This window comes from Dendrobates tinctorius, unplaced genomic scaffold (assembly GCF_039654945.1).
Source record: "Dendrobates tinctorius isolate UK_male_01 unplaced genomic scaffold, ASM3965494v1 ptg000040l, whole genome shotgun sequence".
Classification (NCBI taxonomy): Eukaryota; Metazoa; Chordata; class Amphibia; order Anura; family Dendrobatidae; genus Dendrobates; species Dendrobates tinctorius.
Genome location: NW_027361708.1, coordinates 35,163,797 through 35,191,568, shown reverse-complemented (window position 1 = coordinate 35,191,568; position 27,772 = coordinate 35,163,797). Strand labels below are relative to the sequence as shown.

General features: G+C 43.5%; 2 protein-coding genes across 3 annotated transcripts in view; one reads left to right on the top strand and one right to left on the bottom strand.

Annotated features, from left to right (window-relative positions):
* CDH23 (cadherin related 23) overlaps positions 1-27,772 on the bottom strand; it is a 1,761,581-nt gene that overhangs the window by 200,671 nt on the left and 1,533,138 nt on the right. The window contains exon 37 of one of the 2 annotated variants that reach the window (XM_073574903.1): positions 24,784-26,266. The exons of the other annotated variant lie outside the window; for it this stretch is intronic. Coding sequence (XP_073431004.1) covers positions 26,207-26,266 — 60 coding nt within the window. The 3' untranslated portion in view covers positions 24,784-26,206. Of the gene's footprint in view, positions 1-24,783; positions 26,267-27,772 lie in introns of those variants that run through there. 2 annotated transcript variants of the gene reach the window in all.
* VSIR (V-set immunoregulatory receptor) overlaps positions 1-27,772 on the top strand; it is a 93,736-nt gene that overhangs the window by 2,808 nt on the left and 63,156 nt on the right. The window lies entirely within an intron of this gene.

Sequence of the window (27,772 nt, the reverse complement as noted above, 5' to 3'; positions counted from 1 at the left end):
AAGGGGTGGATTCTTCTGTCTCCTCTAACTGTAAGATCTCTTGGTAAATGGGGATCTCTCCTATACAGTGGGTGTGGAAAGTATTCAGACCCCTTTAAATTTTATAATCTTTGTTTCATTGCAGCCATTCAAAGAAGTTCATTTTTTTCTTATTAATGTACACTCTGCACCCCATCTTGACTTGAAAAAAAAACAGAAATGTAGAAATTTTTGCAAATTTATTAAAAAAGAAAAACTGAAATATCATCTGGTCATAAGTATTCAGATCCTTTGCTCAGTATTCAGTATTGAGCTAGTACAGCTGTGGGGAGGAGGACTCCCAGACAGTAACCGGGCCGGTACCCAGGGGACCGCCATCAGGGTTCCTGAGGGAACAATACTGGGAGAACAGTAAAGGGAGAGACATGACCGAAGTTGTCAGGGAAACAGGGGGCGGGGCAAGGATAAAAGGAGCAGGGGGCGTGCTGAGTTGGCAGTTGGGAGAGAGTGTGACAGGAGGCAGGAAGCCGGGTGACTGGAGGGGACACCGACAGGAGCCTGTGAGGAGGGGACTGCGCACTGACCGACAAGGGAGACGTGGGAGAATTTTACCGGAGACCGCTTCCTGCCCACTTTTTCAGAGAGCCACTCCCGCCGTCCTCCGGCCTTGTGGGAGAGACCCTTTACCTCAGGTCGCGGCTGTGACTACACATAAAATGGCCACAGAGGCCTGGACACTGCCCCCCGGCCTTCTCCCACCGCGGTGACCCCGTCATCACTGGCCTCAGGGGACGCCACTTCGCCATAGGCGACGTTAGAGGCGCACGTCCTGGTTACGGAGGGACCCTGAGCGGAGGATGGCCACCTGCCATTTGAGGGAACAGCCTCATTACCGCGCCCCACCAGCATTGCTTTTTCAGGGCCTGTTGCGCCCCACTGGCACCTTTTCTTCAGGGCCTGTTGCACCCCACCAGCACCGTTTCTTCAGGGCCTGTTGTGCCCCACCGGCACCGTTTCTTCAGGGCCTGTTGCGCCCCACCGGCATCGTTTCTTCAGGGCCTGTTGTGCCCCACCGGCACAGTTTCTTCAGGGCCTGTTGCGCCCCACCGGCACAGTTTCTTCAGGGCCTGTTGCGCCCCACCGGCACAGTTTCTTCAGGGCCTGTTGCGCCCCACCGGCACAGTTTCTTCAGGGCCTGTTGCGCCCCACCGGCACAGTTTCTTCAGGGCCTGTTGCGCCCCACCGGCACAGTTTCTTCAGGGCCTGTTGCGCCCCACCGGCACAGTTTCTTCAGGGCCTGTTGCGCCCCACCGGCACAGTTTCTTCAGGGCCTGTTGCGCCCCACCGGCACAGTTTCTTCAGGGCCTGTTGCGCCCCACCGGCACAGTTTCTTCAGGGCCTGTTGCGCCCCACCGGCACAGTTTCTTCAGGGCCTGTTGCGCCCCACCGGCACAGTTTCTTCAGGGCCTGTTGCACCCCACCGGCATCGTTTCTTCAGGGCCTGTTGCGCCCCACCGGCAACTTTTCTTCAGGGCCTGTTGCGCCCCACCGGCATCGTTTCTGACCATGTGATATTTCAATTTTTCTTTTTTAATAAATTTGCAAAAAATTCTACATTTCTATTTTTTTCCAGTCAAGTTGGGGTTCAGAGTGTACATTAATGAGTAAAAAAATGAACTTGTTTGAATTTACCAAATGGCTGCAATGAAACAGAGTGAAAAATGTAAAGGGGTTTGAATACTTTCGGTACCCACTGTAAATTTTAAGCTGCTATCGCCAGCAAGGTTGTCACTTTCTTCTTTCCCTCTTGAGTATTTTTCGAGCAATTATAACCTTTCCAGTACTGAAATTCCCACAAATTTATTTTACGCAAATACTGAACATTTTTTGGGGAAAATTTGTAGAAGTCTGCAAAATCAAATTTCAAAAGATTATCTCATCTCTAGACAAATACACATAAGAAGTGATTCAGCACTTTCCAAAAGTTAGGTATCTTTATAAAGTCTCTGTTGCACCGTGGGGCCATAGTGGCCTTGTGGTGCTGTGCTTCAAAAAGTATGAAGATGGATGACCAAAATTAGAATAGGAAAGAGCGGCACTCAACATCCTATAGAACTACACTTGGAAGACATAAAAATGGTTGCAGAAGGAAGCGGGTAATGTATTGGACAATACGCCATCCGCATCCCACTACAACCATTTTTATTTTTTTCCAAGTGAAGTAATAAAGGATCAATTTTATGGGATGGTGAGTGCCGCTTTTTCCTTTAAGAATTTTGGTCACACAATTTAAAATATATATCAGAGGAGGACAACTATGAAACCTAGTATACGAATGTCACAGCTTTGTGCACAGTCTACCTATACTGCTAACTTGAAGGGATTGTTCATTGCCATACACAGCTCTGTGATGTGTCAAAAATGGCTGAGATATGGAAATGTCATCACATAGCTTTATAAACAGGGTAGGAGGAGACTAGTGACATAAGTAATGGACAACCAATAAGTATGGCTGGCTTGTACACTGTCCCTAAATTAACATTTTAATAAATCCTATACTTGGTTACTTAGCAGAGATTCTTTTGCTCAAAAGTCTCCACAAAGTTACAGCAGTAATTTGAATGAAACACAAAGATGCTCAAGCTCACTACTGTTCTTTTGAAAGTCTATGCTATACTCGGTTATTTTCATCAGTTCCCTAGACCAGGAGTTGGTAGTTAATTTTCCCTAAGAGCCACATGAGAGATCGTGACTGTGGTGGAGATCCGATCCGAACCAACAGGTTAAAACTAATGATCCTCAATATTAATATTAACATATTAAATATAGTAATATAAAAAATGATTAATTTTATCACTTATTGTTGAGAACTAAGTATGCTGACACCCTCCTACATACAGTATGATCCCCCATACAGCCTCCCTATGCACAGTGTGAGCCCCTATATACAGCATGAGGCCCACACAGCCCCTATATACTTATATGTATGAGCTGCCACTACAAAGCCTCCTTATATTTACCATGAGGTCCACCACAAAGCGCTTTTATACAGTATAAGCCATACCACACAGCCCCCCTATATACAGCATGAGCTCCCTGCAAATGTACAGGGTGAGCTCCCATACAACCCCTCTATGTACAGGATGAGCCCCGACACAACCCCTTATACACAGAATGAACCCTCACACACATTCACACATAAAAAACCCCTAAACAAATAATCACCTCACACCGTTCCACCAGCACTCTGATCCAGTTTTTGCTGTGTGCACTGTGCTCCTCACAGCAGACACAATGTAGTGACATAATCATATCCGCTGTCTCAGTCACATACGCTGAATAGTGAAGAAGGAGCCCGCAGCTCCCTCTTCCACCATTAACGCTTATTTGCATTCTGAGGATACAGTTAGTGTTGATATCGGGATGACAGCCACATGGTGAGCCTTGTGGGCAATTATTTTTGCCCTTCAGCAGTCTCAGTCCTTGGGCCAGACTAGAACAGCCATGTGACCTGTGGGCCGTATTTAGATCAGGTCTTCCCTAGACCATACCTACCAACTTTGAAAAGACAGGAAAGAAGGACATATTTTGTGGCGCACATGGCCTCTGCAATTTTTACTTAATTGTAGTAAGCAAGCTCCCCTACCATGCCCGGTCTGTTATTTGTACCCTCACAGAAATTTTTCACCTAGTGAAGTCCATTAATCCAAAAGACTTGAACAGAGGTGGCACTCACCAGAATGAAGTCCAAACTTTATTTTTTCAAAAAATATTTAAATCATCTCAGGCAGGTGGGGGGCTAAAGCGTGCAGAGAAGTCCATTCATGTTCACACACACCATGGTACCACTTTCATGGCCCCCACAGTGCACTCCAAACATAATGTATTGCTCCCACACATAGTATTCTACTCTTTACAGACTACACACACACAGTACGATTCCGCCACAGTACACATCCCCCACAGATATTATGATACCCTTCATTCACAACACACATACAGTATGGTTCCCCCACAGTACAGCCCCCACACAGTATAATGCCCCTACATCTCCCACCCACAGTATTGTGTCCCTACAAACTCCCCACATACAGTATGATGCCATATGTCCCCCGCAGTACATTCACCCACACGCAATATAATGCTCACACATTACATACCACTCACACAGTTTGATGTCCCCGTAGTATATTCACCGATAATATGATGTTCCCACAGTCATGCACAAAGAAATATTGCTCCGCACGGTATGATGCTCTTACAACTCTCCCTCATAGTATGATGGCTCCTACAGGCCTATCAAACAGTATAAAGGCTCTCACAGGCTTCCCAGACAATAAAATCACATAATCACTGACATAACCCTCCCACACAGTAAGGTGGCCCTTTTGTACATTATGATGACTCCCAAAGCTCTACATCACCCAAATAACCCTCCCACACTGTACAATATCCCACTCGCACATCACGCAATATCATGACTCCTACAATCTTCCCACACAGTATAACTGCCCTCAAAAAGTATGATGTTCCCACAGCCCACCCACACTGTATGATCAACCCCAAGTTTCCCACTCAGATATTACCCTCACACAGTATGATGCATCCAACAGCCCTCACAAAGACACACACAGGTATGATGCCCCTACACAAGCACCACACTTGACTGTTACATCTATGCTTGCTACGCTTGTGTTACTGATCTCTGCTACCAGTCTAGGTGGAGCCTTAAACCAGCCAAGAACTTCAGGCCAGGTGACCTTAAAGAGGTGATCTGAAACTAACACTGATTTTAATCCTACATCTCTAATTAATGTAATAATTAGTGATGAGAGAGTACTTAAATTCTAGGGTAATCATTACTCGAGTCAAGCAAATTGCAATGCTAAGGTGGAGTAATGAGTAGAATGGAAGTCAATGGGAAACTCGAGCATTTTTCTGGTCGCACCCCCAACGCCAAACCAGAGGTCTGGACGGGGTCTAAAAATTGCTGCAAATGATGTAAACAAAGCTGAAATGGCATGGGAACAGCATGGGAAAGACCCCTGAAAGCATCTCTGATTACACCAGGTCACAGTGTTGTCAGAGTATTATGCCACTTTTAAGGAATGACAATGAAACATACAAAACCGTACTTAAAATGGATTTGACTGGAAAAAATGTGAAAAAACATTTTTTCCAGCATAATGTCTTATGTATATAGGGCAAAATGAAAAAGAGAAAAAAATGCTCCTCCACATGGGTTTTTGCTGCGGTTTTTCACGTTTACATTGCTTTCAATGGTCAAAAAAACATTTAACAAGAAAAGTAATTTTATCATTTTAAAACCTTATCTGGCCATGCGGTGTATCATATACTAATAGAGCCCATCAACTCTTTTGGTTTTAAAAAAAAATTTCCCTCAACTATAAAGTGGATCCACAGAAAAGCCATTTTCCCATTACTAAGGATTGAGTCTCCAGTAGTGTATGCACGAAGTTTAAGGTATGCCAAAAATTAGGAGTCACTCCAATACCCCTATTAAGAGACATGGTAGAGGTCCTCTTAATTTTTTTCCCATTATTAAGAAGTGGGTATCCTAGACTGGTAATGCCCATGCACTAAGTGCATGGATTGAAGAACATATACCCCTTGGGGTATACATATATATAAAAAATTGTTAGAGGTAGACCTCTTAAAATTGTCACTGCAGGCATCATAAATACCCTTAAAAATTTATAACGAGGATAGCGTGATCACACTGTTGATATGGTGGTGGTGGAGGGGGATACATAAAAAGACAAAATCCTGAAGAATATACCCATGTTTGGGTGGGAAAAGATGTATGGGAATACACCAGAAAAAAACAAACACTGGATTTGAATTTGTTTTGCTGCTGTCATCCGGTGGTGTACAGAAGTTTGGCCCAATACGGCACTTGTTCATTTTGGTAAGAGTCAGCCTGTGTCACGATCCATTTTTGGATGCGTGGCAGCTCTGGTTCCACTATAATTTTAAATGTAGCTTTTTTCCTTTCAGGCCAGCAGGGGGTTAATGTCTGTTTCCCTTGCTGGCAGCATGCTGGAGCTGCTGAATTGCTAGGTCAGCTGATGTGGGTAGTGACCACACCCACCATCCTTTAACCCCTTTCTGCCATCTGATGTACTGTCCTATCCATGGGACCCGGGGGTCAGCTGATTATCACAGCTGACACCCGACACTATGTGTCAGGGGCGGTCACGGAACGCCCCTGACACGTTAACCCCTGGCACACTGCGATCAAACATGGGGGGTCTAGTTTCCAAAATGGTGTCATTTGGGGGGGTTTCCACTGTTTTGGCACATCAGGTTCTTTCCAAACGCGACATTGGTGTCCGAACTCAATTCCAGCCAAAAAAGTCAAATGGTGCTGCTTCCCTTCTGAGCTCTGCCATGCGCCCAAATAGTCATTTACACCCACGTATGGGGTATCAGCGTACTCAGGACAAATTGTACAATAACTTTTAGGGTCCTGTTACCCTTGGGAAAATAAAAATTGAGGGCAAAAAGATCATTTTTGTGGAAAAAATATGATTTTTTAATTGTACGGCTGTACGTTATAAACTTCTGTGAAGCCCCTGTGGGTTCAAAGTTCTCACCACATAGCTAGATAAGTTCCTTGGGGGGTCTGGTTTCCAAAATGGGGTCACTTGTGGGTTTTTTTTTACTGTTTAGGCACATCAGGGGCTCTCCAAATGTGACATGGTGTCCGATCTGAATTCCAGCCAATTTTGCATTGAAAAAGTCAAACGGCGCTCCTTCCCTTCTGAGCTCTGCCATGTGTCGAAACAGTGGTTCCCCCCCCTACATATCAGGTATCAGCATGCTCAGGACAAATTGCAAAGTAACTTTTTCAGTCCAATTTCTCCTGTTACCCTTGGTAAAATAAAAAAAATTGGACCTGAAGTAATTTTTTTTGTGAAAAAAAATTTAAATGTTCATTTTTTTTAAACATTCAAATAATTCCTGTGAAGCACCTGAAGGGTTAATAAACTTCTTGAATGTGGTTTTGCGCACCTTGAGGGGTGCAGTTTTTAGAATGGTGTCACTTTTTGGTATTTTCTAGGTATTTTCTGTCATATAGACTCCTCAAAGTGACTTCAAATGTGATGTTGTCCGTAAAAATAAAATGGTGTTGCAAAAATGAGAAATCGCTGGTCAACTTTTAACCCTTATAACTTTCTTACAAAAAAAAAAATTTTGGTTCCAAAATTGTACTGATCTAAAGTAAACATGTGGAAAATGTTACTTATTAAGTTTTTTGTGTGCCTTATCTGTGATTTAAGGGCATAAAAATTAAAAGTTGGAAAATTGCTAAATTTTCAAAATTTTCGCCAAATTTCTGTTTTTTAACAAATAAACGCAAGTTATATGACTGAAATTTTACTACTATCATGAAGTACAATATGTCACGAGAAAATTATGTCAGAATCAGTGGGATCCTTGGAAGCGTTCCAGAGTTATTACCTCATAAAGGGACAGTGGTCAGAATTGCAAAAATTGGCCCGGTCATGAACGTGCAAACCACCCTTGGGGGTAAAGGGGTTAAATAGTCACCTGATGCATCAGCTGACTGTTGGTAATAGTTATTCTATGGCAACAAGCCGTGCAGTTGCAGCTCTCTGGTGTCAGCGCTGTATCAGCTATTTCTGGAGTTTGAAGTCCTGTTTCTGTGTCCTCTGTGGTGTGGACCTTGGCAGCAGAGCCTAGAGCTAAGTTGTGTTTTTACCTTGTCTGTCTAGTAATTGTTGTACCTATGTTGTACTATCTGCAGTGGCGAAACTAGAGCCCTTGCCTGCCAGTGCACTAGCCAGGGCAGTGCGAGGTGACAGCAAGGGATGAGGTTCGTGATGGTCGCGGGGTGAAGGACCCACTTAGAGCATTAGGGGAGTGCAGGGACAGGCTCAGATTGGAGTCAGGAGGTGTCCCTTCCATCATTCCCTATCAGTAGGGCCTTCCTCTCCCCATTTCTATCCTGTTGTGTGTGTTGTGCCACCCACCGTCTGACCATCTCCTGTGTCATTACAAAGTGTGACAGCCTGTCAACATTTTTATTTGACAGGCAAATGCACCTATAGGTTATAATACCCCCAACAGCACTAAAACCCACTCTGACAAAACGCTAGCGGTAGGGCAGGCCAGGACCTCCAAGGTGTAGAGAGACAATACCCAATAGTTGAAAGAATCACAGAGGATGCTGGCACAATCGGCAAGGTACTCTTTCAGCATCTTTCAAAACTTATCCCTCCTTGTCAGAGTACCCCACGCATCAGGGCCCAAGCATTGATAGGCTCTAAGAAAACTGTCCCAAACCTTTGAGAGTATTCCCTTGCCTCTGCTGCATGTGGTTTGTGTGTCTCTAGTGTCAACTCCGTGGTTGTTCAAGGGGCTGTGACCTCTGCCTTCAGCATTGCCAGATGGGAATTTTTACAATAATTCTTCAATTAGGGCCTTCTCATACTACAACATTTTATTAGATGTCTCCGCCATGGGAAGGAGAGATGTAAAGTTCTCCTTGTAGCATGTGTCACAGGTTTACCGTGACAGAGAGGAGCCAGAAGACCGCAGCGTCTGTTTTCTTCTACTCAAGCTTTTTCTGCATGGCTGGTGGTTGTTATTGAAGAAGGCATTTAGTGGTTTTATCTATGACTGTTGCTAGGTTTTGAATGTGTGATAATTCCTTTTCCTCTTCTACTTTGGTTTAACTCCATCCTCCTCTGCCCGGTGTTTACCTCTGTTATTTATGTGTGTATACTGTATTTTTATTTTATCCCTGTTCGTATTATCTTGTTAGTCTGGTTGGTGTATTATGTTATACAGTAGTATACTAGTATACTAATCCTCTCTTCCCTGGGTGGGGGAAGGGCAGATTCAGGAGCTAAGGCAAGGTACGTGGCCCTGGTGTCTTCATCATCAGAAGTAATCCAGGGAACAGGGCGAGCTAGGGTAAACCCTAGCATTTGAGATAATGAAGGATCCCCTTGTCCTTGTACACCTGACAACAGACTAGTGACATTGTGGTTCTAGAAGGATGACCATCCAGTAATTAGTGCTGGCCAAAATCTGTACAATGCAAGGGTCACTGTAAAGGCAGCAGTACATAAACTCAGCCATGTGTGCCAGACTGCCAACAGCTAAGGCTTCCCTGTCCCCACCAACAGGGCGACTGTCCATGTTATCCTCTTCCTCATCCTCCCTCTCCTCCTCATCTTCAGCTCTTCCCATCTGAACAGACGAGTTGAAGGTGGTGGTACGACCGTCTATAGTGCAGGCTACCAGCTCCTGTTCCTCCTCCTCTTTCTCCTCATTATCACCCAATCCGCGTTTAGAAGATGAGATGAGGCTTGGTTGTGTAGCATCACCCAGTAGAGTTTCTTGGTCCATCTCAACTTGCTCCACCTGCAAAACCTCCTCTTTAAATGTCAGCAGCAAGCATTTCAGTAGACAGAGAAGTGGGATTATGATGTCATCGCCGCTCCCCATCTTGGTTGAGCCTTCAAACTTTTGGAGAACCTCACAGATGTCAACTTCCATGCCCACTTTTCAGCTCTTATGCGTGGAGGCTGACTGGAATACCGACATGCATGGTGTAGCTAGTATTCAACTACTTCCCTCTGCTTCTTACAAAGATTTATCAACATATGTAACGTTGAGTTCCAATGCGTGGTGACATCAAACACTAGTTGGTGAACTGGAAGTTGCAAACACTGCTGCCGCACCGACAGGGCGGTGGCAGCAGCTGTAGCTGACTTGTGGAAATGGGCACACACGCGGAGTATTTTCACAAGTAGCTCAGGCAGATCTGGGTAGGTTTTGAGAAACCACTGAACCACTAATTTGAGCTTGTAGGCCAGGCATGGTACGTGTGCGAGGTTGACAAGCTTTAGAGCTTTCACCAGATTACGGCCCTTGTGACAAATGTCCATGCCTGGTTGTAGGCCCAGAGGCAAGAGCCACAGATTAGTCTGGTCTATTAGACCTTTCAACAACTCTGCGACAGTTTGCGGTTTGTCACCTAAGCAGATTAGCTTCAGCAGAGCTTTTTTGCCACTTGGCCAAGGCAGTGTTGCAGTTATTCCAGCTTGCGACTGACGTTGACATTTGTGAGGAGAAGGTGCAGAAACAGCTGTAGAATATGGGTGCAACCCCAATTAAATCAGGACCCGCAATCCTTGGTGTCCGTAACACGTGTTTTGTCCCACGTGCTTTTTCGGAATTTATTTTTGATATTCTATCTCTCAGTCTTAAAATTAACCTACCCTTAAAATTATAGACTGTTTATGTCTTTGTCAGTGGGCAAACTTACAAAATCAGCAAGGGATCAAATAATTATTTCCTTCCCTGTATATTATTAGCCCTGATTAGGATTTTTGGTATCAGTTATAGGCTGCAGCATAAAGGACGTACAATTCACCCTATTCTGTCCTTCAAGATCCCTTTAGCACAATCTCTCCATAAGTGCTACTAACAACAGTATTACTATTTATTATAATTAGCCGTAAGAAGAGCTGTTATTGTACTTTACAGAAATATAAATGTGCTTGAATCCATGGCTAATACGCAGCTACAACTCTGTAGCACCTCTCCCTATGCTGCCGAGCATAGAGTCATGGGTCCTACATAGACCTGATGAAGCCATGTGGCAAGCCAATCTCAGTAATGCCACAACCAAGATGACTACGGCATTAGTGACTGGCAGGCAATGCCCACATGTTTATTAGCCGTCTAATAAAAGCAGCAAGTAGGCAGAGTGGGGATTCGAGCTCCCGCTCGAACATTAAAAAAAATGCTTGCAGAGTAACGAGCATCACAAGCACACTGATGCTCAAGCGAGTAGTTATGAGCACGCTTGCTCATCACTTGTAATAATTAAATGTCTTCTCTGATATACTTTCATCAAAAAATCCTTACTGTTCCCTCTCTGTTTTTGTTTTTTTAACCAAAGCATGATTAGCTTCTGGTGCTGAGATAGTGCCTGCTTTCTTTACTGATCATTCATTGGTTTTCAATTCCTATGAATGCTCACTAATTTCTTGTCACTGGTCAATATTCTTTTTAAGTGCACAGTGACAGAGCTCTCCCTCATTAGCTCTGATGAGAAGTTACAAGTTGGCAAGAGAGTGCTCATTGTAAGGAGATTAACGGTTGAGGAGGAAATTCAGAGATCAACCCACCTCTGACACCGAAGTCACTTTCATGGGTGGGCTCATCTCTGCTTTTCCTGCTAAATGCATAGTCTCCTTACAATGCGCACTGACAGTTAGCTCACTAGCCACTAAGTCGTGGACAGATTCAGTAAACAGTTCATTTGGGTTGACCAAGAACCAAACTTTAAGTGAGTTATTCATTAAAATATGATATATTTATGGGATTCTGGTAAATCTTGTTTCCGACCCAGGAACTCGAATGTCAAATCATCCTTTAAATCTGAGTACTATACAGACATTTGACCAATTTCTACATGTTACATCTCCGATCATCAGTTTGAAAGTGTGGAAGTTTTGCCTTAAAGGGAACCTGTCAGCAGGATTGTGCCCAGTAACCTACAGACAGCGTCAGGTCGGCGCCATTATACTGATTAAAATGATACCTTGGTTGGTGGTTGTTAGATCTTTTTCAGTTTTGGGCTAATGATATTCTCGTGCTTCGGATTTCATCAACCAAGGTATCATGTTAAACAGTGTAACAGTGCCAACTTGACACTGTCTGTAGGTTACTGTGCACTATCCTGCTGACAGGTTCCCTTTAATTTAAATTTGCCAAAAATAATCATTATAAAAAGTCTATTAACCCTCAACTGGTGAGGTGGGGTTTTTGTCTCACAACTGGTGATATCAAGTTTCCTATACCCCAGTGTTTAGAAATCTCTTATTTTTACAGAAAATGCAAAGATCACGTTTGTTTTAATCGTTTTCTTATTGGCGATTGATTACACATGAGTATAACAAATTTTTGACACCAACAAGTATCGGAAAATGTAATACGTTGATGATTCAATCCGAGGGCATTATGAAACATGACTTTTAGGATAATGTAAATAGTGAGTGGTGATGTGGGGTTCAGCAAGGCCAAGATATCACTTAGCGACAGCTAGCTCTGTTATGAGTGGCCAGAAGAGAGATGCCTTGACGACATCCTGTTGACAAGGAAATGGATGGAAGCTAGTGAGACACGTATCCTCATACCAGCATTTTTCAATGAATGGCAGCCGATCAAAAATTCCCTGGGGTGTGGGAAACCCCACCTCGCCATTTGAGGGTTAAAACCTCTTTTTTCTCTTGTAATTTTGGGAATCACCCTTTTTTAGTATACTATGGTAAGGGACCTTTTATAGGAAGTGTAAGGGGTGTGGACTTTAATTGCCACCTTCCTACCCCTCAATACACCAATTGCTTTGTATTGTGCATAATGTGTATAGTGTCGTGCATCTCTTGTATATATTATGTTTATGTGATATGTTCCGGTGTAATATAATGTAATGTATTGTGTACAATGTAGGATAAGCGTAGGGTAAGACATACAGGGGTTGGACAAAATAATGGAAACACCTGGAAACATCAACAAAAGTTATTTTAATATGGTGTAGGTCCACCTTTTGCGGCGATTACAGCCTCAATTCTCCGAGGTATGGATTCATACAAGGTGTGAATTGTTTCCAAAGGAATTGTAGCCCATTCTACAGTTAAAACACCCTCTAGTTCTTTGAGCGACGATGGTGGCGGAAATCGACATCTAACTTAAATCTCTAAAATCGACCATAAATGCTCAATAATGTTGAGGTCTGGGGATTGTGGGGGCCAGCTGAAATGCTCAACTTCATTACAATGTTCCTCGTGCCATGCTTTAACAATTCTAGCTGTATGAATTTGTGCAATATCATCCTGAAAGATGGTGTTCCCCTCCGGGAACAGTGCTTGAACCATAGGATGCACTTGGTCGCCTAAAATGCCTAAATAATCGTGGCTGTTAAGTCTTCCATGAAGGGATATCATTGGCCCGGCGGATCTCCACGAAATAGCACCCCAGATCATCACAGAACCTCCGCCATGTTTTACAGTTGGTAGAAGGCAGTCTGGATGGAATGCTTCTTTCGGCTGTCTCCAAACGTACACTTGGCTGGAGGTCGGAAATAGGGTAAACGATGATTCGTCTGAGAATATCACATGTTTCCACTGCTCGAGGGACCAATTCTGGAGGTTTCTACAACACTCTAAACGCTTGGAAACATTTGTCATTGAGAGCAGCGGTTTTCGAATTGCAGCTCTTCCGTGGAATCCAGATTTGTGCAGCTCCCGACGAACAGTTTTCGTGGAAACTGGGTTCTGTAGGTGTTCATTGAGCTCAGCAGTGATTTTCAGAGCCGTGGTCTTGCGATTCTCTCTCACAATTCGCTTTAGAGTCCGACGGTCTCTCTCAGTCAACTTCAACTTTCGGCCGGACATGTGCTTTGCGGCGGACGTTTTTCCTTCTCTTTCAAACGCAGTCATTACTTTGGAAACAGTACCTCTTGACACGCCAAGCATTCGGGCACTTTCTGTTACACCAGCGCCTGCCATACGAGCACCATCAATTTGGCCTCTTTGAAAATCCAAGAGGTCTGCCATTGGTATCAGGTTTTCATCAATGTTCTTACAGTTCTGCAAAACAAACAGTTAATTTACATACACATATCGCATAACACAAATAATCAACTACAAAACTTTACCATATGTCACGGTTTGCATGTTTATAACATGTTCGAAGATTATGATGCCAAAACGTTAGGTGCTTCCATTATTTTGTTCAACCCCTGTAGTTTCGGGCTTAGGACATAGGTAGGATAAGGTAGTTGAATGTAGTTAGATAAGTGTTTAATAGGGTAAGCAAGTTTTAATGTTCAGGAGTAGCCCATAGTGGGAGGTGCTTAGTGTTAGGGCAAATGATTGCTTCCTGTTAGTCAGATAAAGACAAGTTCAAGTAGAAGTAGGAAATGTCTCTTAGCAGTACTGCCATTGTGTTAACTACTAAGGAGGAGACTAAGCGATAAGGGAGTAGCATGACCTGAAACTGACTGAAGAGACAGATTGGCTTTCCACCTTAAATGGGTCCTTAGGTAGGGTGACATGTCACGAGAAACCCTGACTTTGCTAATTGGCGAAGGTAACAGACTTAAACAGGACTAAGTTTGTAGGACTAGTGGGTGGTCCTTAGCAGTACATCTAGAGCGTCAGTAGTGGAAGAAATAGGACGCAAAACCACTGAGCAGGTAGAGAGACTTGCTGATCAGGACTCTGGCAACAATCTAGGCTGTGACAAAGTAGGGTGAACCAGTTTTCTTCACCGGCCCTGGATTAAGTTTCAGCGGAAGGAAACCATGTATGAGAAAATGTTTTACACTGCGAAAGAAATGTCTATAAGACTTGGTATCCACTACCCCTTGAATATAAGCCTTACCAAGTTACCGTTCAGTAAACTTGTGTTTTAGAACACAAGTCTCCTTTACTGAACTTGGAAACCTGTGGTCCTAGCCAGCCATCACCATTGGCCACAGGTTGCCTGTACAGTTCCAAGGCCCTCATAGCATCAACACCCCCCCCAGGACCCACTCTTTAATATAGCATGCCTGGGAGTCTCAGGAGAAGACCAGTGCTTTTGCCATGGCCACCACCCAGTGATGTGCTACAGAAGCACCATTCCAGCGCTGAAAAAACCTAAATGCTGTAATGGTACTTTAATATGCACAGATAGGTCCAGCTATGGTGGGTGGTGGGTACAAATTGTGGTTATCACAAAAATATTTGAAAGTTGAGGTCCCTTTTGTGGAGCTAGGACTAGTTTATTGAAATAACTGAGGTCATTAGAATCATGGAATCGTAGAGTTGGAAGGGACCTCCTGGGCCATCTGGTCCAACCCCCTGCTCAAAGCAGGATTCACTAAATCATCCCAGACAGATGTCTGTCCAGCCTCTGTTTGAAGACTTCTAATTCAATATTTGTGCAGATTCTGCAACACATACTCAATCTGAGAACATCTCCTAAATAATTGGTCTCATCACAGACTCCTTTAATATGAGAGCTCCATGAGACTCTGAGCTGATAGCTAATTTTGTTCGGGGGAAGATACTGGTTGATCACTTTCACATTTTCAAAATGTTACTTCTGGATCACCCATTTATTTTACATTGTTTTCAATTGTCAGAAAGCTCTCAGTATGCAATTAGATGTCTGGTAAAATGGGCGGTGTTGTAAAGATAGTGGTACACGTAGACATGATAGTTGCCAGAATTTAGGTAGGAAGTGCTCAGAGAGACAAATCTTCATTTTTTGCAATTAATACATTCCTAATAATCTTTATTTGGGTCAAAACTAAAAAGTTAATTCTGGACCTTCCAACAAAACCATTTCTTTACCTTTTTTTTTCATCATTTCAATGCTTAGCATTATTCTGTTTTCTAGGTGCAAAGTCTGTGTTTTATTTTTAGCATTTACCAAATATCTGTAGATTACTAGTAATGATGTACGAACGTGATCGGCGATACTCGGATATCACTTTAGCTGGTGCTTGGATTGAATGCTTGAATCCCCGCTTCACATAATTCGCATATGTTGCACAGCCAATAAACATTCAGGCATTGCCTGCCAGTCACTTTATTACCAAAGCCCTCTTGGTAGTGGCACTACTGTGATTAGCTGGCCGCATTACCTCATCAGAGGTTAAAAAAGGACAGGTGCTGCCACGGTCAGCACACTGATATCATTGCACAAGTCAGGGACAGTTTTTATTAGATGGAGAGAGTTGTTGTCCAGGCCTGTGTGCACAGTTTTAGGAATCTGAGTCCTGTAGTGGTGATACTTGATGAACAATCATACAAAAAGTTCTTTTTAGGGCTAATCTTGTGCTTTGTTGTTCCTATGCAATACATTCTGCATCTAGCCTAGTGACAGCTGGAGAAGGGAGAGTGGCTGAATACATCCTCAAGGCAGGGTTCAGGGCTTTGCAGGCTAATGCTAAATATATAGCTGCTGTTGGTGACCACATTTTTGTTTTTTTGGTGTGGAAAAATTGATTATTGTCCTCCATACAGTTTGACCTGCTTTGTGTGAAATTATGATGGTTTGAAATTTTTAAAAGCTGCTTGGCCTCCTACAGGTGACCAAATTATTTTTTAATTAAAAAAAATTAGTTTCAATTAATCAAGGAATCTTGGTTCACAGAGACCTAGCAATTACAAAATGCATAAAGCGTGCAGTAAGGGACAGGGAATTGCTGATGATCTTGCACACAGACGGGGAGAGTGTGGGGCAGGTTCGACTGTGCATGTTGCTGGAACACAGTTCATCTATGGCTTCTAGCATGCTTGCCAGCACCACACAGTATTCCACATGGTCCAGTCTCACCATCTATAAGTCTGGATCACTTAATCCTCACTCTGATCCTCTTTCCTTCCACCATGTTGAGTTCCAGGAGATCAGTGATCCCACACTAGAACACTCGAAAGAGCTTTTTATATCATCATTCTTGATTGTGCCCTCTTGCCCTGCATGTTCCAAGAGGGACAGGAAGACATGCTGTTTGGTGATGCAAAAAGCTTAGAGCAGTCACAAGAACACGACACTGGGAATGGCAAATTTTATCACAGTTGCTTATAAGGCAGGTTGTTGTTAAATCACCAAGTCATGAGGACCAGGGTGTGGTGGTGGAAGACAAGGTGGTGAATGACGAAGTCACAGACCCAACCTGGGAAGCTGGCATGCAGAGGAGGAGGCATCCGCAGCACCTAATAGGCAAGAAGAGGCAGTGGTAGGATCAGAGGGAGAAGGAGGCCAACTGTTTGGCAGAGCATCAACACTTGTGAATTTCTCGGTCAGAGAGTTAGGTGTTCCCCAGTCTGAGACTTTTTTTTAAAGAGAGTTCTGAGACAAAAAAAGGTCACTTGCAACCCATGCCATGATCAGCAGGGGCCTGACCACTAAGAGCCTAACCACCACCAGCATGACCAGACATATGTCAGCTAATTGCCCAACTCAGTGGACCAAATGCCTGAGTCCACAATTGGTACCAGCGGGTGACACCACTGCCTCTTTCCCTGTGTTAAATGCTTGCTAATCTCCTGTCCATTAAACTGGCACAGATGCCTCCCTGCCCTGCAGCTGTCCTTGCACGTTCTGAGGCACCATAATCAGGCACTTACAAATCCTTGTCCCAGCGCAGTGTTCAGCTGTCCCTACCCAAGGTCTTTGGGCAGTCTGCTTGCCTTGGAAATGTTGCCATTTAGGCAGATAGACACTGAGGATTTCTGCTGACTTATTGTGGCAGCCATTCCTTGGTATTCAGTACACACTGTTTCTTCTAGTGTGGCATCCCCGCCTTGTACCAGCATGTGTCCAGGAAAAACACCCGTACTCTTACCATTGCACTTACTGGAATTGTCTGCTTAACGACTGACACGTGTACAATCGATTGTGGCCAGGGACGCTAAATTTCCCTGACAGCATACTAGGTGAATATTGTGGTGGCCAGGGCCAAGTCCCACCCTAGCACAGCACATGTTATACCAATGCCAAGGATTGCTGGCCCTTCACCTCCTACAGCAGTTCCTGCACCCCCTCCTGCACCTCCTCATCCTCCATCTCTGATGTGTTGTCTCAGACTATGCCATCCACATTAGTCAAAAGCTGGAAGCTCTGCAGCACTGCTTCAGTGAAGACGCAGCACTGCCTCAGTGAAGACATAACAGGCTAAATTGTCTAGAAGACAAACTGCACACCGTGGCAGTTATTCAAAGGATTAACAGACCACACACATCTGTGGCTATCGCCCCTGAACCTCCAACTAGGGTCGCGTGTGATCATGGCCGTGACCTGGTGGCGGCTGTGAAGCTTGGCAAGCTCACACACTTACGATGGTCAAGGGTCTATGGATGACCCTTCTTTATATTTTTTTTCTGGCTTTGCACTGTATGCAGAACCTTTATGAGTGTATAACTACAACTACCCTTTCTTAATATTTTAATAAAGCTCTCCAGTTGTTGCCTCCAAGGGTCTATGAATGGCAGTGCTTGTAAATTTTGGCAGGCTTTGCACCTAGTGGATAGCCTTTGAGTCAAAGAATACCACTACATGATGATTTCAACAGAATGTGTATGAGGCCCTCCTTTATGTCTAATGCAGGGTGTATCTGAGTCCCCTTTCCATCAAATTTTGGCAGTATTTGTTTCCTTCATAAATTACACTAAAATTGAGTTTTTATTAAAAAATTGGAATTTTGGTTTGCGTAAATTATTTTTTTTTTCTTTTTAAGTTTTGACTTATATACAAGTCATTATACACTAAAGAATGTTTCATAACCTTTTTCCTGCAAACTCCAATTTCTTGTCGATTTTGAATGTTTTATTGTCAGTCCTTTAAATTGGAGTAAAAGTGGGACACCTTTGTTCTCAGCAGCGATCTGGGAGTGAGATGATTACAATGGTCTTCCCCATACTGTTCCCCTTCCATTCAGCACTTTTCCCATCCATTTCAAAATTTTTACTGCCCCCAGACCTCCCTGTAGGGTCTGCTGAAAAAATGCTTTGATTTTCCATTGACTCCCATTATACTCATTACTCGAAACGAGCATCCTGGCATTAGGAATTGCTTGGTTTGTGTCAGGGACACCATACTGCACTTTCTCACTGGGCCAGTGCACGTGTCCTGAGTACAAAAACTGTCCACAAAGATACCTGTGGAGTGGGGCAGCAGTGGTGACGATGCGTGCTCCAGACTAACAGGACCTGAAGCACATAACTGCTGAGGGCGTGGTCTAACTCCAGAGAGCTAGGAGCTGAAGAAAACTCCTAAAATGGGTAACTACGGGACAAAGTTACCAAGGGGCATAGACAGAGACGTAAACCAGATCAAGCCGGGGTCAAAGCACGAGATAGCACGACAGTACCAAAGGATTAGACAGAACAGATAGTCAGGAAGAAGCAATAGATCAGTAAACCAGGACAGGCAATAGACGGTACAATAGGGGCAAATGGTAACGGAGTAACGATAGCCAAGCCAGGAGGTCAGAATCGGAGAAGACAATAGTACCAAAACGTGAAACAGAGAACAGAGTGAGGGGACAGACCAGGTCATACACGGGAAGCAATCAAGCAAAGCAGTATACACCCACGCAAGGGGTCAGACACACAGCCAGAACAACAGTATAGCTGACAGGGAATCCTAGTCTGGAGTGGGTATAAATACCCCTCCCAGATCCAAAGGGAGGCCAGCAAACGTTAACCCTGTGAGAACACGACATTAACCATGTCCTATACCATGACAGTTTGATTAACAAGCATCCGGGCATTGTAATGCTTGCTCATCCCTAATTAATAGTCATAGGCAGAAGAACAAGAACAGTTTTTTCTAGTATCACCAGTATTTGGCTACCATTCACTTCAATGTTGGACCCTTTAGTTCAGGAATCTGAAATTTCTGACACCCCAACTGTTGTGAAGCTCCCAGCATTCTGAGACAACAATGTGGGTTTTATTAGAATCAGCATAAGTGAGGGATTTAGGACTAGGCAGTTTTCTTTTTGAAAGATGCATTAGAATGCACTTTTCAAGCCCACATATTTCAATAGCTTTCGTTTTTCTATGTGGAACTGGTTAGAAAAGTTCAAAAAATGATTACAGTAACACAAAAAGACTAATTTTTTCCTAATCTCTTCATTTGAGAAAAAACCCTAATGTTATTGAGGACATAGCATTGTCATGAATACATATATATTCATAGCAAGGGCCACACACTGCTGCGCCATCTGAAGGAGCTCATTAGACAAGGGTGTACAAAGTTACTCAACAGTGCTTCCTTCTACAAGCACACAAATATTTACAGCAGTCAGGTTATATACATGACATTCCTTGTCCTTGTAATGCTGCAGAAAAATGAAAATTATCCATGTTTTCTTCCTAGCCATGACTGCACAGTAATTAGATTGGCCATCAGATACCACAAAGCTTATTTTCTTTTTAGAGCAAATGGATGAAAAATGGAGCAATAAATAATACAGTGCTTAGAGTCACTGGTATCTAAGTAAAGTATCAAGGTATTGATTTTTATTGATTGCAAATCCATTTGAGTAAGACAATAGATACCAGTGACTCTAAGCGCAGTAGTAATTCATTTATTTATACAGACTTTCCCTTTGACATCTATGTTGACTGGTGTCTTTCTACTTTTGGTGCTGGAGTCCCTATATACACTTGAGCGCCACTGAGGTTTTTATATTACAATAAATAATACAGGCAGAATTTTGTTCACTTGGGAGTAGTATTTTGGGCTGATGCGTATCCTCAAAACGATAATCATCCACTGAATTGCTAAAACGTAGTTTGCCTTCACCTGCATGATCATGGTGAGGGTTGTTGACTGTTGGCGTGGCAAAATGCCTGCTTGACCACTGCATTATACAAACTCCTCCTCATTTGGAAGCCACGATTCTGTGGTTTCCATCTATGCTACTTTGACAGAGCAGCCGATGTCATGCTGACAACAGTGGCGAGACAGCTGTCAAACTGTGTGGCGCCAGATGTCAATTGTCTTGACATTGGCAGTGACACACCATGACAGAACAGACCGGAAGAGGATGAGCTCCTCTGTTCGAGAAACTCGGACGAGTCTCCCATCTTACTACCTTGCACAGCCGCCAGCACTCAGGAGCGGAGCGTGTGGCTGCATGTATTTCTATGCTGTCGCACGCTCCCCTTCCGAGTGCCGGCGGCAGTGCTGGGTATTAAGATGCGATACTCATTCGAGTTTCTCGCATTTGTGAACCTGGCCTTAACGTGAGGTCACTTGAAGCAGCAGAGTTGCCAGCAAGTGCGGTCAATGACTGCTCTGAGCTGGCAGAGATCAACGCTGGGCACAACAGGAAGGTAGTTGGAAGCTACCTGATTGTAAGTTCTTAGCCCTGTAAGAAAAAAATTCAAAAGTCTTTTATAATTAATAATTAAAGGGAATCTGTCACACTATTTTTCGCCTATCAGCTGCCGGCACTGACATCAGGGGCTAATCTACAGCATTCTGTAATGCTGTAGATAAGCTCCCGATGTAACCTTGAAAGATAGGAAAAATGAGTTATATTATACTCACCCAGGGGCGTTCCGGGACCGGTTTTGGTCCGATGGGTGTCGCGGTCCGGTCCGGCGCCTCCCATCTTCTAACGGTGACCTCCTCTTCTTTCCTTCCCGTCGCGGCTCCTGCGCAGGCGCACTGCTCTGCCCTGTTGAGGGCAGAGCAGAATCCTGCAGTGCACAGGCACCGGCAGAGGTCCTCAACAGGGCAGAGCAGTGCACCTGTGCAGGAGCCACGACAGGCAGCAAAGAACAAGACGTCACCGTTAGAAGATGGGAGGCACCGGACCGGACCGCGACACCCATCGGACCAAAACCTGACCCGGAAAGCCACTGGGTGAGTATAATATAACTCATCTTTCTTATCTTTCAGGTTACATCGGGGGCTTATCTACAGCATTACAGAATGCTGTAGATAAGCCCCTGATGTCAGTGCCGGCAGCTGATAGGCGAAAAATAGGGTGACCGATTCCCTTTAACTATTATCTTTATCATCATCATCATTGCCCATGATACCATCTAAGCAAGATATACTTGAGGCAGAGATATGTTTTGTGAGGTAGCGCTGTCATTCAAGGTTGGGGGACACTCGCTTGGCAGCCACACAATCAGATCCAGCTCAGATTTTCATAACTATAACAGTCCATGAGGTTTATTTGTCATCATAAACCACAGCAATATAACATAAAGTTCACCACAGCATAGCGTCCATTACAGAGCTTCCCTCTGTTAAGCCTGTGATCATACAGGTTCTGCTTAGTAGGCTTTCTAGCCTCATTTATCTCACCCACATCAGGGTCTCCACACGGTTCCTTCATTCAGGCTGCAGACGTCCATATCCCTCCAGGGAACTCTCAAGTTCTGGCAGCCATTACACACAGCCACACACAGGCTGTTAGGCTGGTTTCACACTTGCGTTTTTTTTCGCGGGATTTTAGCACTAAAAAACGCATGCTTTTTTTCCCCTATACTTTGCATGGGATGCGCTTATGTGCGCATACACATGCGTTTGTATGCGTTTTTCCGCGCATGCGTTTTTTTGCTGTATGCGCTCGGGCGCACAAAATGCATCCTGTTGCATTTTTTGGGCGTCCGACTTGCCTCAAAAAAACGCATGCGTGCGCAATGCGTTTTTTTACAGCAGGACACCCATTATAAGTCTATGGGTGCGCATTGGCATGCTTATGTATGCGTTTTTTTGCGCATGCGTTTTTTTTTTTTACCATTAGTTTGACAATGGAATTTAGGGGTTTGGGTTATAGTTAGGGTCAGTTAAGGGGGTTTAGGGTTAGGGTTAGGGTCAGGGTTAGGGTTAGTATGGTTTGGTTAAGGGTTAGGGTTAGGGTTAGTATGGTTTGGTTTAGGGTTAGGTTCAGGCTTAGGGTTAGGGTCAGGGTAGGGTTAGGGTTAGGGTCAGGGTTAGGGTTAGGGTTAGTATGGTTTGGTTAGGGTTAGGGTCAGGGTAGGGTCAGGGTCAGGGTTAGGGTTAGGGTTAGGGTCAGGGTTAGGGTTAGGGTCAGGGTTAGGGTTAGGGTTAGTATGGTTTGGTTAAGGGTTAGGGTTAGGGTCAGGGTTAGGGTCAGGGTTAGGGTCAGGGTTAGGGTCAGGGTCAGGGTTAGGGTTAGGGTTAGTAAAGTCATGGTTTGGGTTAGTGTGAGGGGCCACCTAATGTTGGAAAAAAACGCAAACGCGGTAAAAACGCACTAAAAACGCATACAAACGCATAAAAACGCTGCGTTTTTTTCATGCATGCTCATAAAAATGCTTGAAAAAAACGCAGCATTTGTATGCATTTGTATGCGTTTTTTCAATGCGTTTTTTTGCGGGAAAAACGCGCTGCAAAAAAAAGCAAGTGTGAAATTAGCCTGAGTGAAGAGATCCTTCTTCTCACGGGACCTTCCAAACTGGACCAATCAGGTCCCAGCATACACCCTTGTGACCTATCCTGGCTACGTTATATGGTCCGTAGCCACGCCCACTGGGTCACATGGCTATGACCTCATCACAGGTTCTTCACCTACTCACATAGCCTTCCACTATAGGTGTTATCAGACACACCCCTGGGTGGGTTTGTGGGCAGCTAGAACCCGCCCATCTCTCCAGCTGCCTGAAGGCTTCTCCCTAACACATAGGCACGAAAGATCAGCTCTGCTGATCAGCACATAACCAAGCCTTCATCTCAAAGCCACCCACTTTGAGACACACCACGGCCACTCCGCATTCTGCCACTCATCCTCTCTCTTGGGACATCCACATAGCGCCCCCTAGTGGACACAGTGGTCATTACACCACAGTTTGAAATAACAAATTAAGACTTAGGGTACCGTTACACCTAGCGATGCACCAGTGATCCCGACCAGCGATATGACGTGGTCAGGATCGCTGGTGCATCGCTAGGTGGTCGCTAGTGAGCTGCCACTCAGGCAGATCTCACTAGCGACATCGCTGGGGACGGGAATCGCTACTTACCTGTCAGACGCGGCGATCCTGCGTCCTCCCACCCGGCTCCACGCGCTGCTCGTAGTCACAGCAGGATGCGCCGCAGTAAGTGACCGACGAGGAATGGTCCAGGAGCTTCTCGCGCGATCAGCGATAACCAGCGGGGGAGCCGGTCGGAGGTAAGTATCACATGCAGCGATATCGCTATCAATATCGCTGTAACGTCAGAAAATCGGTGACTTTACAGCGATATTGCTAGCGATATCGCAGTGTGTAACGGGGGCTTTACCCACTGTTCAACCTGTGGATCTGGCACAGGCTACTACGGTAGTCTGTGCCTTGCTTAGAAGCCATAGCATTGTGTTGGTTCATTGACTGAAACATCACAGAATCAGATGTGCATCTGGTGACTGGTTAGAGCAGCTAAGCACAGTTGGTTGAAATTAAAATTATTCAAACCCCAATTGAAATTAAAAATATGGCTAAGTCAAGAAATTGGTCCAAAAAGTTAAAAGACTAAATTGACTAATACAAACATTGTTTATAAGTCATTTTTTGGAATCCATACAGTAAATATCCGATAGTTGAGGATGGTGGCAATTGCAAAGTGTAGGAAAAGCAATCGGGCAATATTATAAGTGGATGATGCTGTTTCCAGTATTGTCCAGTATAGAAAAAGATGAGCTGTGATACTAGCAGCCTGATGAGAAGTGTTATATTGCTCAGACCTGTAGTTTTCTGATGTGCCCGGTTTATAATGCTTTTTCAAGCTGTGCAAGCCATGAGCCTGAATATTATCTTCAGTACAATACATCTGTCCCATGGTACCACACTATGAACAGTTCCCAGAATTGTTAAACCAAAGAATGGTGAAATGGCCATTTATTCTAGCATTTATTGGCAATCTTTTTTTTACATTTCTACCACGACTTGTACTAACCGGTTGCTGAAACCTCCAGTCTTTGAAGGACTGACCATTGCGCAGTTACCTACTATTTATGCATGTTGTCAACAATTTTACAAGAAACACATAATATAGTGTGCATACGATCAGAAAATCTTCATCCGGGTGTGACTATAGCCTTCCTTCAGATTCCATGCAGATTCTGTAGAAACACTTTGTTCTATAACTTAACCTTAGACTTTTCTAGGAAATGGAAAAGTCAACCAGGTCCTACAATGGTCAACTATATTTAAAACATTTTATGGGGAAAAACTATATTTTTTGCTTTGTTGTTTTTTTTTTTTTATAGATCGCTAGTACAGCTAAGTCCACAGTTTACCATTGTTAGGTATGTCAGAAACTGGCTACAATTTAGGTATATATTATGACACCTGGATTATGTATTTTCAGTAGAATGTCCCCTATATAGGGTATAATGCTTGTCCCAATATTTTGGAAAAGAGAACCATTTCTAAACTCCAATATTCACCAACACAGCATGGCTGTCATGAAGAACTGCTCTTTTAAGAAAATCAAGAAAGTCCATATGTGTTAATGTAATATGAAACACTTTTTATAAATATATCTCGAGTTCCTATTCATTAAGTGGCTTTTTGAGTAATTCACTCCCAATGCACAATACACTTCGAATGTACTTCCAATGTACAATGTATAATAAGCATTATTCAAAGCCATTGTTAATTGTCATTATCGTATATGTAGCGGAGCCGGATAGTATACACAAATGCAACAATAAGGCCATGTTCCCATGTAGTTTAACTCCTTAGTGACATAGCCAATTTTGACAATTCTGACCACTGTCACTTTATGTGGTAATAACTCTGGACTGCTTCAATGGATCCCACTGATTCCAAGATTTGCTTTTTCGTGACATATTTTACTTCACGATAATGGTAAAGTTTCTTCTATGTGATTTTATTTATGAAAAAAAATGGAAATTTGTCAAAAATTTTGAAAATTTAGCAATTTTCAAACTTTTATTTTTTTTGTGCCTTTTAAATCATAGAGTAATGTCACACAAAATAGTTCATAAATAACATTTCCCCACATGTCTACTTTACAACAGCACAATTTTGGTAACATCATTATTTCTTTTTTTTGTTTTATAAGGGTTAAAATTTGACTAGCGATATCTCATTTTTCCAACCAAATTTACAAAACCATTTTATTAGGGACCACATCACATTTGAAATGACTCTGAGGGGTCTATATGACAGAAAGTACCCAAAAATCATATTCAAGAAGTTTATTTACCCTTCAGGTGCTTCACGAGAACTGAAGGAATGTGGAAAATGCTAAATGAAAATGTGTGAACATTTACTTTAGACCCAAACTTTTTTATTTTCACAAGGTTAACAAAAGAAGATGGACCAGAAAATTTGTTGTGCAATTTCTCTTGAGTTCGCCAATAGCCCATATGTGGGGGATTACTACTACTTGGGCACACAGCAGGGCTCAGAAGGGAAGGAGCACTGTTTGACTTTCTGAATGAAAAATTGTCTGGAATCGATGGTGGGCACCATGTTGCGTTTTGAGAGCCCCTGATGTGCCTAAACAGTGGAAAGCCCCAACAAGTTAACCCATTTTAGAAACCACATCCCTCAAGGATTTTATGCAGGGGTATAGTGAGCAGTTTGAACCCACAGTTACGACACAGAATTTTAAAACATTAGGTCGTCATATTGAATATGTCGTCATTCGTGTTGGACGCAAGTTCTCACTACTCCAGTTTACATCGGGCTCTCGGGTATGCACCGAATATAGCGGGTGCTCGAGTGACCTGAAAATACAAGTGCAAAAACTGATGAAATTCTACTGAATTACTGATGGAATACTGGTACATCCAGTTTATTTACATATTGCAGATCGTTATTATGCTTTTTTGCAAGGCAGTATTTGCATCAGTATTGGATCAATATTTGTTAACCAAAACTAGAAGTGGGTCCTAAATATGACGGTGTTGCAAATCTTACTATTATAGTTTTCTGTATTTATTTCATCCTAATTTTGGCTTACAAATATTGATTTAAGTTAGGCCTTGTGATATATAGTAATACAGTCATGTCAGAGATCCCATGTGGTGATCCTGACTATGGCCTCTTCCACCTGGCAATATTTACATCAGTATTTATAAGACAAAATTAGAACTAAATTGTATCATTACACCATGAAGTTATTCTATCTCACAGCGGTTTGCAATGGTTTTTCACACTGCATTGTTCACATCTCCTCTAAGCACTCCAGTTTCCTGATTAGCTTCTTGTTAAAATGACTTTCAGCCCTTCCTCTTAATTCCTTAGTGACCAGACTTTAGAAGAAAATGCTTCCTTATTGAAATATGTATCACTGGGAATCTGTGCTAATGATTTGCTGTCAAACTACTTGCTTCACAGTGTATGTAAACTATACCTAAAACTCCCCATTATTGACTTTAAAGTGAACCTGTCAGCAGGACTGTGCTCAGTAAACTATAGACATTGTCAGGTTGCCACTGGTAAAATGATACCAGGGGTGACAGGTTCATGGAATGGGGTGAATATTTTTCTTAAGTATCGGCACACATGACCACCGGCAGCAGCAGGAAGGCTCCAGCTGACACTGTGCTCGCTAGAGAGCAATGAATATTCACTGCTCTCCGCGCACACAATCCCGGCATGCAGAGCATTGAATATTCCGCCAGCTGCCCTTCGGCTTGCAAGCAGCGCATGACGTTCCTGCCATGCTCTGCTTACAAGCATTAAACGGCTGCTGGCATCAGAGCAGGACATTGCGAGGGAGCGCTGGGAAGGTAAGTGTAATGTTTTTTTTTTAATGTTTTCTGATGGGGCCAATCATACCAGGATGCCATAAAAGAGAAATGAATATTCATTGCCCTCCATGCCCATGGGCATGGAATGAAGTGAATATTCATTTCTCTTTAGCAGCGGGCACAGGAGTTAGCCACAGCAGCCGGCTCCTGCCTCTGTGACCCGCTGCTCCGCCGAAACTGCACCCCCACCTCTTTACCTCCCCATCACAACCGGTACATCCAAACTATAAGATGCACCCCCCATAGAGGATTACATGGTAGCAGATTATCTAGTCCTACTACTACAGCAAGCATGCCAGTAAATCACATCACTGGAATCATGGTCTCTGTCTCTGCAAGATGCTGGACTCAGATTAGGTAGCACATACCTAATTTTCTCTGTCACACTAAGCGATATCGTTAGCAATATCGCTATAACGTCACTGTTTTTTTTGACGTTATAGCGATATTGCTAGTGATATCGCTATGTCTGATAGT